We start from the raw sequence: 18,687 nt of genomic DNA, 5'->3' as shown, positions 1-18,687 counted from the left end.
ATTTAAAAGTAAAATCAGAAATATTGATTTCTACTTGACTGGAGGGATGATTTAGTTTGAATATCAGTCTGATCTTAATCAGGTGAGAATTAATTGAGTTGGAGGTATTAGATATTCAGTGATGTTAAGCGAACCATGGTCAATCTAGAGAGAAGCTTTCTTTTGTACTATGTTAGAATTATCAAATAGCTCATGCACCACCATGTTAAATCATCTTTCCATGTTCATCCTCTACCTGCTTGTCTCATTAAATGCACCACTAAATTCATTCTGTACCCAGTCTAATGTTTAAAGTAGCAAGCTAATAAATCACAATTTAATAGAAAATTAAAAGCATAATAATTTTGTCATAAAATGCTATTGTTGTCAGAATTTTCTAATTATATATTTTATAGTACCTAATTTAAAAAACCAAGTGATAAAACCTCTGCTTTTCAAGTAATACCTGGGACTTAAAAAAAAAAATCTTAGCTTTACTCTTTTTTTTTTTTTAAATATTCAACATTGCAAGAATCAAGTGAGCAATACAGAAAAATTTTAATGTTTATTTCCAGAAATAAAAATAGAGTATGTAGCATTATATTGGTCTACGACATGGCATGGGCTTTTTATTTATTTTAAGAGTGTGATAGCAATATCATAAGTGTTGTGAAAATATAAATGGTGAGATAACACCTCCATAGGACTCGCCCTTAAGTAGTAAAATTGTAAAGTCTTTAAATAAACTGCAGCCAGAACGGAAAGGATGGATTTGCCTTGTTAACTAGGGATACTACACTTATTAAATGCCTAATTAAATTTAGCATCACATGTCTTCTATTCTTTTTTTCCTCTTTAAAACTGAGAATTGGGACCGATTTATTAGCAAGGGAGCACGTGTTTTCAGTGTCAGATTTCTTCCATTTTGGCAGTTGGTGTGACTGTTAAATTAAAATAAAACCAGCAGTGTGACTTTTGATGGTGTCATTTTACCTTGGACGACTGCTTCACTTGTCATTCGTGGTATGGAAATAGTCGGATCTCTGCAGCTCTATATTTTGCAAAAAGGAATGACCACATTTGTATTTGAGAACAGTTAGCATCTAATGAAATTAAGCCATCCAGGCAGAAGTATTCGTCGAGTGTGATGAACGGGGTGTTCTTCTTGAGAGAAAGAGGGGTCCCCACCCTGTTGTCGCTAAGCAGCAATTCCGGGAAAAGGGAAAAGGGTTGTTTAAGAAAAAAATCAAGAGATGACCTTTCACTCTGCGCATCAAAGTCAAAGCTCCTTTCTCCCCTCTCCTCTACCCAAAGGTATTACTTTCTTCTCTTTCTTTTGTTTAAATTACATTTTGTAAGGTTGACACATCGACAAACTACCAAAATACAGTAGGAACGTGTTTCTGCAGTTCTCCCCCCAGGCCCCAGGTTTCCTCCTAAGACCACCACCACCACCAGTCTCTTTCATATCCTCCCCCCAACCCGCCGTTCCGTGTTACACAAGCATCTGTCTGTATAGGTGCACATGTGTACGCATATGTGTGTGTGTGTGTCCTTGCTGTTTTCACTTTGAGTCTTGGAGATCATCCCTGATAGTGCACTTTCTTTAGTGGCCAGATAGTGCTTTGTGGTTTAGTATTTCTACTCTGGCTGTTGGTGTGACTTAGATGAAAAGAAAGCTGATAAGTGGCTTTGAATGGTGCCAAATGCTATTTTTTACTAATGTGAAGGTATTTTTTGCCTCAGCTAAGAGAACACAGGATGAGGAATGGCTAGTGATATGCCATTCTTTTAATGATTCTCTGCAAATGATTTTTGTTATGTATTTATTTTCATTAAGAAAGACATAGCCTGGTGTGATGAATTGGGAGATTGGGACTGACATATATACACTTACATGTATAAAATGGATAACTAATAAGAATCTGCTGTATAAAAAAAATAAAATTCAAAAATTCAAAAAAAAGAAAAAAGAAAGGCATAGCCATAGTAATTTTTATATTTTAGTTGTCTCCTGTGTTTGGATATGAAGAACTTATTGTCTTTTCAAATGCTGTGTCTTAAGGGAAATGCCAAGCTGTTTCAAATCCTTTTTTGGAGCAAAGCAAAGGTGTTAGATACATCAGTAAATTTGACAAACCAGCAGACTAGGAAGAGGGTGAGCAGGTTTTGTCAATAATCTGGAAACCACATCCAACAAAGAGGGAGCAGTGTTCACCTTGGCTCTGAGCCAGGAAAAGAAAGCGATAGGAATGCTATTGTCTGTAGTATTTGATGGGAAGGCAGCAGCAAGAGACTTAACTCTAGTTTTCCAGGCAATAAATACCCCCCTCCATGCACACACACACCCCAATGAAACTGGCTACCTTGTGAGATAAGGAGTTTTCTGTCCCCACAGTGTTTACACAGTGAGATGATTAGAAAGGACTTTCTGAATTGAGGAAGGGTTTACGGTTTCTAAGTCCTTCCTCCTCTGGCCATTTCCACCCCAGAAGTCTAGAACAAGGTCCTTTCCTGGACCCTCCATGAGTGGTGGTGAATGGTCCCCATTGACCCATGCTTATCCCCAGAATAGTCTGTAAAGCCACCTCCTAGAATGGGAAAGTACAACAGGCTGGTTTACTGCTTGCGTTACTTGCGTTACTTACAGCATTGATACTGCTGCTGTGTAATCCTGCTTCTTATTAGGGGATGGCAAGGAAGCCCGGAAGGCTCCATGTTCAGAAAGGGGCTGGCTTCCTTGTTGGTCGCTCTGATGGGTGTGTACTCATGAATAGGTCTTCTAACTTTGGAGGCTGGGGGGCGGGCAAAGAGGGAACATGTAGCAAAAATGTGTGGTGTAAACCAGACTCATTCACTTAATTTCTCTTGCTTTGTCACTTTCTAAATCCTCCCCCTCTGTCATTGTTAATAATACTCATGGATTTTCCTATCTGGGGAGACTGAAAGCCTTTCTCACGTGCAGTTTTTTTTAGGAGTTGGGGTGATTTGGTGCTTTCCTTGGGCACACTAGGCTGTGCTAACGTCTACCTTTCCAATTCTGATAGCACTTAGAATCCCAAGCACAGAATTTAGCATTTCATTGTCTACTGTTTGGAGAAGCCACTTTCTAATGTGTAAAATCCTTATTTTAAATATTTAAATATGTTTTATTTGAAATATTTAAATGTTTTATATATTTAAAAGTTTTGTTTTAAATATTTAAAAGTTTTATTTTAAATATTTAAATATCTTTTATAGGCATTCTGGAAAAGGAGGTGTGGAGCCAGAGGGTGAGGTATCCAATGTTATTTTATTTTAGGTGATTGCTCAGGAGCAAGAAATCAGAGCCATAAGCTGTAGCTTTATTTTTTTCCCTGTGGTGGTGACTGGAGGGGCTGAGCCATCCCCACTCACTTCCCGGTCCCAGTTGTGACCTCATGTGAGGTGACTGGTGGGGCTTACAGCTCTCCTGTGACCCTGGGGATTTCTGCTGGGTGTGGAGGATTTTCCTGTGTTCTGATTGTGGAAAGGAGTAAGTGGGATTCCATAGTCGTTACAAGTATTTTTCAGGAATTAAAGAGGCCTGGCTCCAGGCCAGTCCTTGTCACACTGTGTGTCTTGGAAATGTGTGACGTCACCTACTCAAAGCTCAGGTTTCCTTGTCTGGTAAATGAAGATAATAATAGTGCTTATCTGTTATTTGTAAAAATTCACGTGAGCTAATAAACATAAAGTACTCGTGTCTGGTGTATAATAAATACTCAGTATATTTCAGTGGCCATTATTATTTTGATTTTATTGCTATTACTATGAACATCTTTAAATACCTTGCAAGAAAAAATCATGAAATCACATAGGAAAATGGAAAAACAAAAAAAGACCACCTGAAATAGTTTATTCTAATGGAGATATAGACCCGGCTCAGCATTAATGTATTATTGCCCTTTGTTCTCCATAAACAGAGATCATCTCTGTTCCAAGTGCTACATACTAAGGGCTCCTGGTCGGAATCACATTTTATTCCCATTGAACTTCCCTTCCAGTAAATGGAGATAAAGAATCTGAGCGGCTCATCACCAGCTGCCTGTCTGCGACTCACCTGAAGTACAGGGAACTAAACATGTCCAGGGCTGCCTTGTTCAAAATGGTAGCCACTGTGCACATGTCACTTTAATTAACTTAATTAAAAAGAAAAATTCAGTTCCTCAGTTGCATCAGCCACATTTCAAGTGCTCAGTAGTCCCCTGTGGCTAGTGGCTACGCTATTGGAAAGTGCAGAGGACATTTGCATCATCGCAGGAAGTTTTACTGGACCATAGAAATATAACGTGAACTATATTTATAATTTTAAACTTATAGTAGCCTCATTTTTTAAATGTGACATTAATTTTAAAAGGTAAAAGTAATTTTAATATTTTATTTAATCTATATAGTAAATAAATATTATCTACTTAACATGCAATCAATATAAAAACTATGAACAAGATAGTTTATGTTACTTTTTCCATCCTAAGCTCCCATAATCCAGTATGTCTTTTACACCAACAGAATGCCAAAATTAGGAGTAGGCACATTTCAAACCTTGCTTGGTAGCCACGTGTGCAGGGTTTAGAGGGTTACAAACCCAAGTTTACCCAGTGAAGACACAACTGTTTGGTATTATTGAATTGCTTTGTGCATCTATCACTATATTATAAACACATTGAAGTTAGGGACCCTATTTTGTATTTAATGAACACCTGATTAAAGAAATAACTGTCCTGGAAGTAAAAGTTGGAAATAAAAGCTATGTTTAATGCATCAGTGATAAGGAGCAATGATTTTTATTTGTTCTAATCCTCTCTTTGACCTTATGTGAATCAAAGATATTTCTGGACAGCAGAATTTCATAAAATGTTAACATAAAAACCAATAGGTGATTTTCACTCCTCATCTTAGCATTCAACAATAATGACCATGCCTTCTTTAACCCAAACTGTCCCAGAAAAGATAGTCATTTGTGGATACCTTTTATTTATTTATTTTTATATTTAAAAATCATATTCAAAAAAATTTGCAGAAGAACAAAGGGAGAGTGACCTTAGAAATTTTAATAATAATTAAACATAGCAAGTCCCAATTTTTATTCTGTGTTTCCCTGTTATGAAAGTTTTATACTTGAAATTCATATTCATAAAACTCCAAGTTTTATATACAATGTGTTTGAATGAAACTAACTATTCATTGTGGACCTGGAACACACCTATCTTGTCAGTATTGCTCCAGATTCCAACACACCTCCAGTCAGTCCCCCTGCACCAGCAATCCTGGTTTTCTTATGCTTGCATCCATAAAATACGACGTTTTTGAAAACTTTGATGGCTACTGATTTTTTTTGATGAGAGGATAGTCATGTTTTTTGCTCCATAATTTCAAAACTTTTTAGTTTTTTGACGTATACGTCCCATAAATACTATTTCCTTCTAGTCATCTTTGTTTATAAGCCAGCCTTAGGCATTTGGGTCACATACACTTCAGCATAAAAGATGGGGGAGTACACTGCCGTGTGTCCCTAGCACGTGGGATATACATGTTCTTCTTACAGGACGCCACGTGCATGAGACGTCCCTCTTGTCAAATGACTGATGGGGTGAGTATGCCATATTTCCTTTTTGTCCTTCAAAGTATGTTATTTACTCATCAGGTCCTGATTTTGAGAAAGTTCACCTGTGATACTGTCATCTGAAGATACTAGTCTGTGGTTGTGTTTATAGATCCGTTTCACCACCGTCATCAGAGTCTGGAGTGCTGCTTTCAGTTCTTCGCATTCATCTTCTGATTCATCTAATACGTGGGAATCATCTTTTTGTCAGTTTTCATTCTTCTACTACAGGCAGTGTATTAGTTTACTATCACTGCTGTAACAAATTATAAACATTTAGTAACCTAAAACAGCACAGATTTGTTACATTACAGTCTGTAGTTCAGAAGTGTGACACAGGTCTTCCTGGGTTAACATCAAGATGTTGGCAGAGGGACTTACCTGGTTGTCCAGTGGTGAAGAATCCGCCTTCCAATGCAGGGGACGCAGGTTCGATCCCTAGTCAGGGAACTAAGATCCCACATGCCGTGGTGCAACTAAGCCCGCGCCACACAACTACTGAGCTCATGCGCCTCAACTAGAGAGCCCATGTGCTGCAAACTGCAGAGCTCACGCGGCCTGGAGCCTGCGTACCACAACTAGAGAAGAGAAAACCCACACGCCACAACTAGAGAGAAGCCCGAGCGCCATGATGAAGAGCCCGCACACCACAGCTAAGACCCGATGCAGCCAAAAAAATAAAAAGTAAAATAAAATTAAATAAATAAATAAATAAATAAAATATTAAAGAAAAGATGTTGGCAGAGCTGCATTCCCTTCTGGAGGCCCTATGGGAACCTCCATTTCTTTACCTTTTTCAGTTTCTAGAGGCCTGTCTTAGCTTGAGCTGCTCTAACAAAAATAACATAAATGGATGACTCATGAACAACAAAACTTCATTTCTCACAGCTTTACAGGCTGGAAGTCCTAGATTAGGGTGCCAGCACAGTTGGGTTCCTCTTCCGGGCTGCAGACCTTTGTGTCCTCACATGGTGGAGAGCAGAGAGCAAGCCAGCTCTCCCTTGACTCTTACCAGGACATTAACCCCATTTATGAGGACACCACCCTCCTGACCGTATCTCATCCTAACTACCTCCCAAAGGCCCCACCTCCTAATATCATCATGTGACAGGGTAGTGGGGGCGCAGTGGGGTTTCAGCACATGGATTTTGTGGGGACACCAACATTCAGTCTGTTACAAGGCACCCAGTTTTTTGACTGGCGTTCCTCTTTTTCCATCGTTAACAGCCAGCAGGATAACCTCCCTCTGACCCTACCTCCATCATCACGTCTCTTTCTCTTCATCTGTGCCTCCCTCTTCAACTTTCCAGGACCCTTGTGATTACTTGGGCCCCACCCGGATAATCCAGGATAATCTCCTTATTTGAAGGTCAGCTGCTTAGTAACCTTAATTCCCCTTTGCCATGTAACCTAACATAGTCACAGGTTCCAGGGATTAGGATTTGGGCATTTTGGGGGGCTATTCTATCTAACATAATCAGAAAGTGAAAAAAAATCTCAAATCTCAACTGTGTTCAAGGAAAGCAAAAACCAAAAGACTACTTTTATGTATTCATGAATGATGATGTAATACATCAAGCAGTACAATAAGAAAACTGATAAAATAATGGTTTATTTCACTGTGGCATCATTTTTCTAGGTGATTCCATCATTTTGTTTTCATATTATTTTAGCCTTTTTTAGCATAGTTGGGAATAATTGCTGAGTCATGATGAAATAAGTTCTAGGATAATATAGTAAAATGTTTCATTAAGATCATTAAGAGTCTATATTGTGTCTTAGCCTTATACAAAGATGCAATGAACCTATATGATAATTGCAAGATAGAAATGAGTTTTATTGTATTGTAAAATATGTGTTTTCTGTGGTTTTTTGGAAGGCCTCTAAGAAAAAATGAAAATCATGAAATACCTTTAAAATATTGGTTAGAGCTACTCATGAAAGAAACTCAGAAATTAAAATTGGGTCCAGTGGACCCTGATCTCTATACAGAGGGTCAGTGTCTTGGTTCCCTTGCCTTCTGTGATGCCCCAAGGTCCTTTTGTCTTCCAGTCTCCTCTCTTTCTCTGCTGGACCCTTAAATATTGGCAGCCCAGTGGTTACCCAGGGCCTCTTTACTTTTCATTATTTTTAATAAGTTACTACTGTCAAAACAGTGTCTTCCAACTTGCCTCAGCCCCGTAGAGCTGAGTGCTTTCTGGAGAGTCTACTTGGATATTTCAAAGGTCCCCCAGCTAGATGTGTCTGAAACTCGGCCTCATCTGTTCCCTGTCTCCCTCCACGGGCTGCAGCCAAAACAGAACAGTGTCATATGTGTTTCTTTTCTGGTGTTTTTGAGTCATCAGACTGCGCCGTCTGCTCCCAGTGAGAAGTGTAGGCCAGCGGTCCCCAACGTTTTTGGCACCAGGGACCGGTTTCATGGAAGACAATTTTTCCACGGGCTGGTGGGGATGTGATGGTTCAGGCGGTAATGCGAGCGATGGGGAGCAGCAGATGAAGCTTCGCTCGCCCGCCCGCTGCTCACCCGCTGCTCACCTCCTGCTGTGAGGCCCAGGCATGGCCCGGGGGTTGCGGACCCCTGGTGTAGGCATTATCCCTGACTCCTTGTCTGTTACCCCCTGAACTGATGCTTCTACTCCTCTGCCTTTTACCCCCTTGCCATCTCTTGCTCGGATTATTGTACTCACATCTTAACCAGTGTCCCTGTTATTCCCACTCCTGCCTCCCTGCCAGCTCTTCTAGTTGTCTGCAGAAGAAAATCTGATGGTGCCATTCCACTGTGTTAAACCCTTCTAAGGATTTCCATTCCCCTTAGGACAGAGCCTAAACACTGAGCACTGCCTGCTGGTCACAGTGGTACATGCCTGTCCTCCTCCACCTCCTGTCCACCAGTTGGCTCAGTGTAGATCATAGCTTACAAGGATGGTAAGCCCCTCTTGGATGGGTTTGGAGTCCCAATTCTGTGCTTCCACAGCACCCTCCCTGCCTTCCCCTGTCTGAGTGGGTACCACGCTCGTCCAATAGCACTTTTTAATTGTCTGTCCTCCTCAGGGACTGTTGGTTCCCTCTGTCTTGTTCAGCATGGAAACCACACAACCTAGCATAGTGCTGGGTGTGTAGTAAGTACTTGGAAAATGTTTGTTGAATGAATGAATGACTGATATTTTATGAGCCTATGGGATAAGTACTGAAAGAATATTTGAAAAAATTTAAAATTTTAATTTATTGAATCAGTTAATAACTGTAAAAGCCTGAATTAACTCATTGGATAGTGCCTGGGATGTAATAAGTACAATGTTAGCTATTATTGTTGTTGTTACTGTTATGAGGCCGGAATGTAAATGACTTTTTTCTTTTTCATTCTACTCTGATAATTTAAGAAAAAAATAAATGATTTGAGATTAACATATATACACTACTATATTTAGGTAACCGACAAGGACCTGTATAGCTACTGTGTAGCACAGGGAACTCTACTCAGTACTCTGTAATAACCTGTATGGGAAAAGAATCTGAAAAAGAATGAATACATGTATATGTATAACTGATTTACTTTGCTGTACACCTGAAACTAACACAACATTGTGAATCAACTATATTCCAATATAAAATAAAAAATAAAAAACGAAGAAAAAAAATAAATGAAATATTTGCAGTTGGAGCTCTTCTTAAACATTAAGGTGATGGCATGATTTGGTGATTTCCCATCTGCAGTATTTTCGATTTACCTTTGGAAACGGAAACATTTTGAAGGTGTGAGTGCAGTGAAGAAACCAGTGTTTCAGTGAATGTGTCTCATAAAAGATGAGGTGGCTTCTGCGTGTTATGTTTTCCATTGAAGGGTTAGTTTTATGGATCTCTTGAAAAATTGTCTATGGAATTTTGTTGTTGTTACAATGTTTGCTGGCAGATACTCACTAATACACTTTTTGCAACTAAATTGAACTTGTCCTAAGTAGCTTCCCACCCAGTCTAGAATTATTTATAATATTTGGCTTTTTTGTAGGTTGGATTGGATTGAATTCTTTCCAAAAGCCATACTACTGGTATCATGGACTCAAAGGTTATGAAGAGAATATATAGTTTCATTACTAAATTTTATAAACAAATGTATTCATAAAGTCAGAGCTGTTTACAAACTATTTCCCATGAACTTCATGAAATACTGTTGATTATATAGATAATGTGCTTTGTGGCCTGTGGCCATGGCTGCCCTCGCTGAGCAGCCATTAGGAGGGAGAGGACACATGCCTTGGTTCAGGTCTTCACCCCTGCACGAGACGCTGGTGAGCTCAGCACCCAGGGCCCTCTGCCCCCACAGCTTGAGGAGGCTCTGCACACAGGCCTTCACTTAGAAGATAGCTTCTCCTGGGAAAATTAGCTTTAGATTTCAATTTCTATTATAAATCTAAAACTGACAGACACCTTTGTCTGAAGTGAAATCTTAAGAAAAGTTGACACCGACCTAGACTCTCCCCAAATTGTATCATTTAAAAACCTCTTCTGATTCAGTAACTGGTCAACAGATCATTTATACATTGTATCAAGTACATCTCTGTTTTTATTATCTAGCTCATTATAAGGAAGCTGTTTTATGCTTAAGATTTCCAGTTGTAGAGTTGATGATATGTTTTGAATTTAGGGTGATTTAAAAATCTGCCTACTACATTTCTTTAATAAGCAAGACCTCCTAAATGTCTTTCCTTTAGATTAAATTGATGTTCCAGATTTAAAAGTGAAACCATCAAGATGGTGGTGTAGTCATGGAAATATTACACAGAGCTTATATGTTAACATTCTAAATTACGTTGGTACCCAAATAGAGCTCTGCTTTTTGTAATGCTGGAAAAAAAATAGGTACTCTGTAAGTACTTTACTGATTGAGGAAATAAAAGTACTAGAAAGTTAGAAGTAAGTGCTATGTCTAAAGATGGTTGTGTAAAAATTCATAAGCTCGGGATTTTTTAGAAAATATGTTAGTGGAATCATAAAGGAGTGGTTCTGGTCAGAGATATGAAACATTGGAATTACTTCTTTTAATCTTGTATGTTTTTAAATTGTCATTTCTCATTGAATGCTTTAGTTCTACCTGTATGACTGCATTTGCAAAATAATACGTTGCTTGAAACTGACTAAATGAAAAGTGTGGAAGGTAAGTGTTTCTGCTCCCACGCACAGCCTTGCCCTTCATCCTTGGCTTAATCAGGAAACCTTATTATTGGCGGTTATTTAAATATTAAAATACATTCAAAAGTTCCATAAATTAAATGTGTGAAAAGCAATGAATTCCAAACCATTTCTTTCTCTTACTGCTTTTATATGGAGGTTCCCCAAGTTCTTTCTTATATAAACTGGAAATTATATAGATTTCTTGTACTTAATTACAGTATGATTATTTTGCCCATTATCCTAGACTAATAGAAGACTTTGTCTCTTTCCGTTTTCCCTAGCTTCACTTGATCCAAATTTTATCATGCCCACAGAATATTTTTACCCAATAGTTTATTTATTAAGTGGTTTCTTTCAGAGAAATGAGTGTTTACAGAAGAAGGATAGAATTTCATGTTCTTGATATTTTGAAGAAAGAAGTCTTGAATGCTATCTTTAAGCACATTTCTTTAAAGTTTGGAATAACTTTTAATCATCTCTCTCACTGTTTATTGATATTTATTTGCATTACCTTAAGATATACGTAAGTGAATGAAAGTTCATTTTCATAGTCTTTAATGGTGAATAATTTATTTATATACAGGTATACAAGCTCTTTAACACTTAATATTGAGAGACAGAAGCGATTTAAATTGGGCTTGTTTTAGAATACCATCCTAGGAATCTGGCAACATCACTGTTATATGAATGTTTGCTAATGTGGTTTGAAAGAAGGATCCTCATTAAAATCTTGTTGCTAAACAAGTGACAGAAACCTTACAAACAGCTTGAGGCTTCAGGCCAGTCACAGTTACTCCTGAAGAGATCTGGACAAGTGTGAAAATACAGAGACTGTGCCTTTATTGTAATCAGAACACATAAATGCTATCTGGAGTCAATTCCCTACTTGAGGACATTTTTAGTCATATTAGGGAAAACAAATCTTAACATAATTCAATGCCTAAGCCTTCTGTTGTGAATTTGTCAAGTGTAAAAGTATTGGGTGTGTTAAATTCAGAAAGTGTACTTTTGGTAATAGCCCTTGTATTCATGTTTTCCTGCAAGGGACTGGGGTTTGGTCAACTAACATATGGTCATGAGGTAAAGTTCATGATGCTCATGACCTTTCTGTAGATGATATTTGAGTGCGCTGGTTGATCCAGGTCTCTGAGTGATGGTGAGGCTGCGAAGAGTCAGTCCACGGTTTGTCACCACCGTCTAACATTTAGTCACTTCTGGATTAACTATGTTCACATTCCTTTTGAGGGTTGCTTCTGTCTTAATTCTTATTTAGGATCATAACCCTTGCCTCTAGAAAGGCAGGTCTTAACATCAGGCTGTGTGAAGAGCAGTTAACATGTAGGGATGCTAATGGCTTTCCAGAGTGGAAGTTAGTGGACTTTTCAATAAGCTTGTGGCCCCCCATCAGGACCTCTGATGAGAACGAGCTGATTGTAAGTCTGCTCTGCCTTTTTGAGTCATAGGGGATCCTCATCAAAGGACACAGGAAGTCCCCTTGCTCTGATTTGGCCCACGTGCCCAGCTCATCAGTGAAGAGACGACAAGAACATTTGTAGTTGAGTGAAAAAGATGCCTGATTCGGTTTAGGACTCAGTGAACAGTGGCAGTTCTGAGACTGGTCAACAGCAAGCTGAAGGAGCCCATGCTCTGAGCTGGAGCATCCCTGCCCCGCTGTGTGTGACCAGACACGCACACCGTTTGAAGTGAGGTCCTCTCCCACATCAGCTGTCCTCGCTCCCATCGCCCCTCATCCTGCAGACTGTGCAGTGGACTTGGACGTCTGTGCCATAGGCCTCTTGGTCTGGCACAGCCCCTCGACGGAGTTTCTTGTGCATTTACAAATCTCAATCATTTTCAGTTTGCTTGTGGTTTAAAACCACTTTTGTTACACATTTTGTATCTTCATGGAGGCTCCTGAAATTACCTGCCTGCTTTAAGATGATTATAAATTTTATTTCTTAGTAGCTGAAAGGGTAATACCAAGCTCAAGAAAAGAGGAGAATCCTGATAATTTTGTACTAAAAGAGTTATAAAATCTATTCTCCAGCTTCTCTGTGAGGATGATGTCATATTTTAAGGTCTGACATGGACATGGTTGGTTACAGACTGGAGGCAGCCGGGGCTGGGACTAGAGCCCCCAGTGGGTAGGAGAAGGACCAGAAGAGTTCAGGAGAGTCGCTGCCAAAGCAGGGGAACCCCGCGCACTGTCCTAAGGAAGGGCTGAGGAGGGACCTGGTCTGACCCAAAGCAGACCCAGTAGAGAAGCAGGGGGCCCCACTGTGGCTGGCCTCTGGCACCTGGGTTTTCTGGGTTGGTGGTCCTGAGAAGGCAGGATGCCAAGGGGCCAGTACAATTTAAAAGGGAAACTACCAGAATGGAAATGTGATAGAAAGCCGTTTGGATTTTCTGGAGCATTTCAGAGTTGACTCAGGAATGGAATGGGAGCCCTATTATCAGAAGTGAAGGACCATGGCAGGTTGTCTGAAAGAAAGAGGGTAACTTGATGCCATCAGAAGACACACAGAAACTGGCCCCCAGAGGCCTGTGTCTGGACACAACTCCCCTTTTACTCTTCCTATTCATTTCTTCTAGAATATACTCTTTTTTTTTAAATTGAAGTATAGGTGATTTACAATGTGTTAATTTCTGCTGTACAGCAAAGTGATTCAGTTATACATATATATACATTCTTTTTTTAATATTCTTTTCCATTATGGTTTATCACAGAATTTTGAATATAGTTCTCGGTGTTATACAGTAGAACCTTGTTGTTCATCCATAGAATATACTCTTTTTCTCTATAGGGAGACCTTGGAGATGCTGCAGGTTTGGTTCCAGACCACTACAATACAGTAAATATCACAATAGAGCGAGTCACACAAATTCTTTGGTCTCCTGGTGCATTTAAAAGTTATGCTCACACTATATTAAAGTGTGCAATAGCCTTATGTCCAAAAAAAGAATGTACATGCCTTAACTAAACAATACTTTATTGCTAAAAAATGATAACCATCATTTGAGCCTTCAGCGAGTCGTAATCTTTTTGCTGATGGAGGATCTGGCTTTGATGTGGGTGGCTGCTGACTGATCAGGGTGGGGTTGCTGAAGGTTGGGGTGAATTTCTTAAAATAAGACAACAATGAAGTTTGTCGCATCGAAGGACTCTTCCTTTCATGAATGATTTCTCTGTAGCCTGCAGTGCTGTGTGATAGCATTTTGCCCACAGTAGAACTGCTTTCAAAACTGGAGTTAGTCCACTCAAACCCTGCCGCTGCCTTATCAACTAAGTTTATATAATATTCTAAGTCCTGTGTTGTCATTTCAACAAGTTTTATAGCATCTTCACCAGGAGTAGATTCCAGCTCAAGACCACTGTCTTTGCTCGTCCATAAGAAGCGACTTCCCCTCTGTTCAAGTTTTATCAGGAGATGCAGCAATTCAGTCCCATCTTCAGGCTCCACTTCCAATTCCAGTTCTCTCGCTATCTTCTCTGTGTTGGCAGTTACAATAGTAACATCAAAGATCACTGATCACAGGTCACCATAACAATTATATTAATACTGAAAAAGTTTGAAATATTTCAAGAATTATCAAAATATGACACAGAGACGTGAAGTGAGCAAATGCTGTTGGAAAAATGGTGCCAATAGACTTGCTCGAAGGAGTGTTGCCACAAACCTTCAATTTGTAAAAAAACGCAGTGTCTGCACAGTAGTAAAATGCAGTACAGTGAAGTATGTCTGAATTAGAAATCCTACTTAATCTCTACATTCTGCGTGCCTCTGTGAAGCCACCTCACTCTTCACCTCATAGGTCTCCTCACCCCCCTTTCAAATCTACAGAGTAAAGGACTTCTATTCTGCCTTTTATTCATGTACACGTCTTTTGTGGAGCATGTCCTGTGTGCCAAGCACAGTCTAGGTAATAGATGTTAAATGAGTGAATATTTTAGAGCTGTTAACAATTATAGTGATGTAATTACAAGTCATTTTTTTTCTTCCAAATTTTTAATTTCAGATTTCACTAAATGTTGCAAGGACTCTGGAATCCTTATGGTAGTAAAATGCCGCAAAGAAAATTCTGCATTGAAAGAATGTCTAACTGCTTAGTAAGTAGTTACCTCAGCGTTTGTGCTCCTGTGTATATGTGTGTGTGTAGTATGTGCAGTAGATAAGAGTATGTTATTTAACTCATTACATGTAATATATTCTTTACTTCTCCCCAACAAATTTGTCATATAGTTGGCTGAGTCTAAAATTTTAATTTGTTAAAGATTCTTCTAAGAAAAACGATACAACATATTTATGAAGGGTCTTTTCAAGTTTTGTGTGTTTGTCAGCATTTTATCTGATTAAAATACATGATTTTTCATGTGATTTAATAAATTCCTTTTTATGAACAGAAAATAGAATATATTATAGATGGGTTTGTGTTTATCTCTTCTAATGAAAAGGTACTTTTGCCAGCCTTGGGATCTTTTGGACTAATGTAATTTAACTTCTAGGAGAGTTGCAATAAATCAAATGAAGGCTACAAAGGTAAATTTAGATTTTTTTTTTAAGTTAATTAATTTATTTATTTTTGGCTGTGTTGGGTCTTCGTTTCTGTGCGAGGGCTTTCTCTAGTTGCGGCGAGCAGGGGCCACTCTTTATCGCGGTGCCCGGGCCTCTCACTATCACGGCCTCTCTTGTTGCGGAGCACAGCCTCCAGACGCGCAGGCTCAGTAATTGTGGCTCACGGGCCCAGTTGCTCCGCGGCATGTGGGATCTTCCCAGACCAGGGCTCGAACCCGTGTCCCCTGCATTGGCAGGCGGACTCTCAACCACTGCACCACCAGGGAAGCCCTAAATTTAGATTTTTGAAGTTAAATTACTTTGAAAAATAATTCTTAAATATCATGTTCACTGATATTCTCTTGTAGTTCCTTGAATCTTAAAGTAAAAATATGCAGAGGTCTTTGAATGCATCTGCTTTCTGCTCATCTCCCCACGTTTTATCACCCACATTATTGACAAGCAGTGTTGTGGATACAGTGCTTTAGTGAGTAGGGAGTTGGTAGTTGTCCGTGAGATCTTAGTTTTGGTGAACGCTTACTTCCTTCTGTACTCTGCTCCCCTAGCCTGTGAAGCATCTATGTCAGGATGGTTTGATACTTCTTAGGCAATTACATAAAAAGTGGTGATTATCTGAATCTTAAATTGTTTTCTTTTTTGATAACAAATAATGTACACATGAATTTATAGACTCTTTTAGAATACTGAATCTCCACATTTATAGATGAGGAAACATACTCCAAGTCTGCATGTCTTTTCTCAAGTCAATAAACAATTCTAATAGCTGCTCTTTTTTATGAGCCCAGACCTGCACTAAGTGTTTAACTGTGGAGAAGTAAGAGTTCTGGTCCCTAGAGCTCCCAAGAGATGTTGAATGAATAAATGAACCTCTTTCACATTTGTGTGACTGAATTTGTTAAATTCCCTTTTGTACATTAATTAAAGGATTTTGACACCTCGGTTTCAGTCATCATATCATAGGGACTCATTATTCTTAGTTGGAACAGGACAGCACTGGAGCCAGGAGCAGGGACCGTGGAGAAGGCAGTGGGCTGGTGTCTCCTGGGTCCCCTGGGGCGCAGCTCCCCCTGCAACCCATGCAGGGTCCTCACTGTCAGGTGGGGTGATTATTCCTCACGTGGAAACACGTCACCCCAGCGCTGGCACATAGGAGATACTATGTACTCAGTAATTGTTAGCTCTTTTTAAAAGTCTGTGTTATTTGTTAGCTTTTGTTATCTGGATATTAATCATTGGCATATCCTGCCATCTCTCGCCCCCTAGAGATGGAGGAGAAGATAACAGGTTCCAGTCCATCCTGGGGGGCAGGGGGAGGCTGTGCCTGCTTAGAAGAGAGGGGAGCGAACCAAGAGGAGTGACTGACATTTGTGGGAAAGAAATGAGAGCTATTAGGAAGAATTCTACTTGACCTCAAGTCTCAACATACTCTAAGAAATACTGCTTTTTTTGTCTTTGCTTAAGTGGGGGCTCTGCTTTACTTACTGTCGACATTCCATGGGTGGAACCACTACCCTCTCTCATCTCCGCCTGGTGACACCCTGAAACAGTTTTGTGTTCTATTATTTCTCCCTGTCTCTTCTCACTCATCCCTCAATAAACTGCAGTTTGGCTTCTGCCCTCACTCCCCTGGAACTGCTTTTCCCGGAGGTTCCAGTGAGTGTCTTTTCCATCTTTTCTCTGATACTTGACCCCTGTCTGGAAACCTCTGGAAGTCCCTTCCATCTGGCTTCCCTCTTTACGCTCTTTCCTGTCTCCTCAGCATCTCTACCTATTTCTTCTCCACCTTTTCTTCCTTAACGTCTTCCTTAAAGCTGGTTCCCCAGGTTCTCTTCTCCGTTTTAAATCTGAGAAAGCTCAGTTTGCACCCGTGGAATTCAGCTGCTTCCTATGGGTCATGGCATTTCTCCCCTTCCCTTTGCCGGTCCAAAACCGAACTGAGCTCCTTTGACTCCTGCCTCGTGTCTTTGTGAATTCTAGTTGTCTCGGATCTAGAATCTTCCTGGTCTCCTAACTGTTGATTTCATCTCAGTCTCCCCCAGATCCACTTCATCCTTTTCATCAGAACTGTGCTTCCTTTGGCTTAGGTCCTCCTCATTTCTTGTCTGGATTATTGTAATAGCTTATTTATTGGATCCTCTTGCTGCCCACCTTTAGCCTATCTGCCACATGCTGTCAGATTCATCTAAGGCAGTGGTCCCCAACCTTTTTGGCACGAGGGACCAGTTTCGTGGAAGACAGTTTTTCCACGGTGGGGGCGGGGAGGGGATGGTTCAGGCGGTAAGGCGAGCAGTGGGGAGCAGCAGATGAAGCTTTGCTCCTTGTCCGTCGCTCACCTCCTGCTGTGCAGCCCAGTTCCTAACAAGCCACGGACCGCTACCGGTCCGTGGCCCAGGGGTTGGGGCCCCCGATCTAAGGCACAGAACTGATCTTACAGTTGCTTTGTGAATAGTGCCCGTTCAGGGTAGATTTGACTTCCCAGTGGGGCATGAATGGATCGCCATGATTTGGCCCTCCGCATTCCAGCATCTCAGGCCCTTTCTCCTGCACATGATCTGCTATGGTGGTACTAATCTACTTGTACTTCTTCATGCATCACAGTTTTTCCATATCTATGGGATTTTCCACATGTGCCTTCTATGTGGGTTTCTGTTGGTCCTTCAAAATGCAACTCAAACGTCTCCCCCGACAGCTCCCCTTTCTCCACTCTGCCCCATGTTTCAGGCCACAACTGCCGTAGTACTTTGTGTGCATAATTGTGATGCAGTCTTGTCTGCTCTCATGGGTCCCTGAGGATGGGTGCTCTGACTTCCCATTGTCCTATCCTGGGACATTGCTATTCAAAAAAGAACCATTAGGTCTTTTTTTCCCTTTAATTTGGTAGCCTAATGTTTACAATGAATTTATGACCATTACTAAAAACCTGCTTCTAAAGATTGTGCCTGATGAACCGGATGTCTGAATTTATTGTTAAAGTGAGCTTATGTGCTTGCAAAGTGATTCACTTTAAAAGATTTTCATTTTCTTTCTAGCTATAATGATCCAACCTTTTATGAAGAATGCAAAATGGAATACCTGAAGGAAAGGGAAGAATTCAGAAAAACTGGAATTCCTACCAAGAAAAGGCTGCAGAAGCTTCCCACAAGCATGTAGGCAAATATTCAAATGATACTCAGTAATGCCAACGTTCATGGAAATCACAGTCACCTGAAATGATGGACTCAAAGAAGTGTTTGCTTTATCCTTAATTATGGAAATAATTTTATCTGAAATAAAGATTTTTTTTAAACTTCAAAGTTGAGTTTATTGAATGGGATAGGAGTAAGTGGGGAATTGGAACATGGT

The 18,687-nt window shown here is 40.0% G+C and overlaps 1 protein-coding gene across 7 annotated transcripts in view; it reads left to right on the top strand.

The window, feature by feature from the left end:
• CMC1 (C-X9-C motif containing 1) overlaps positions 1-18,638 on the top strand; it is a 73,463-nt gene extending 54,825 nt beyond the window's left edge. For all 7 annotated transcript variants that reach the window (XM_082348801.1, XM_082348800.1, XM_082348806.1 and 4 more), the window contains 2 exons: positions 14,789-14,879; positions 18,375-18,638. In XM_082348801.1, the coding sequence (XP_082204927.1) occupies positions 14,789-14,879; positions 18,375-18,495 (212 nt within the window). In that variant the 3' untranslated portion in view covers positions 18,496-18,638. The remainder of the gene's footprint in view (positions 1-14,788; positions 14,880-18,374) is intronic.
• Positions 18,639-18,687: the final 49 nt, after the last annotated feature.

This window comes from Balaenoptera borealis (genome assembly GCF_965194805.1).
Source record: "Balaenoptera borealis genome assembly, chromosome: 12".
Taxonomy (NCBI): domain Eukaryota; kingdom Metazoa; phylum Chordata; class Mammalia; order Artiodactyla; family Balaenopteridae; genus Balaenoptera; species Balaenoptera borealis.
The sequence above is the reverse complement of the archived record's forward strand: the minus strand, read 5'-3'. Positions and strand labels throughout refer to the sequence as shown.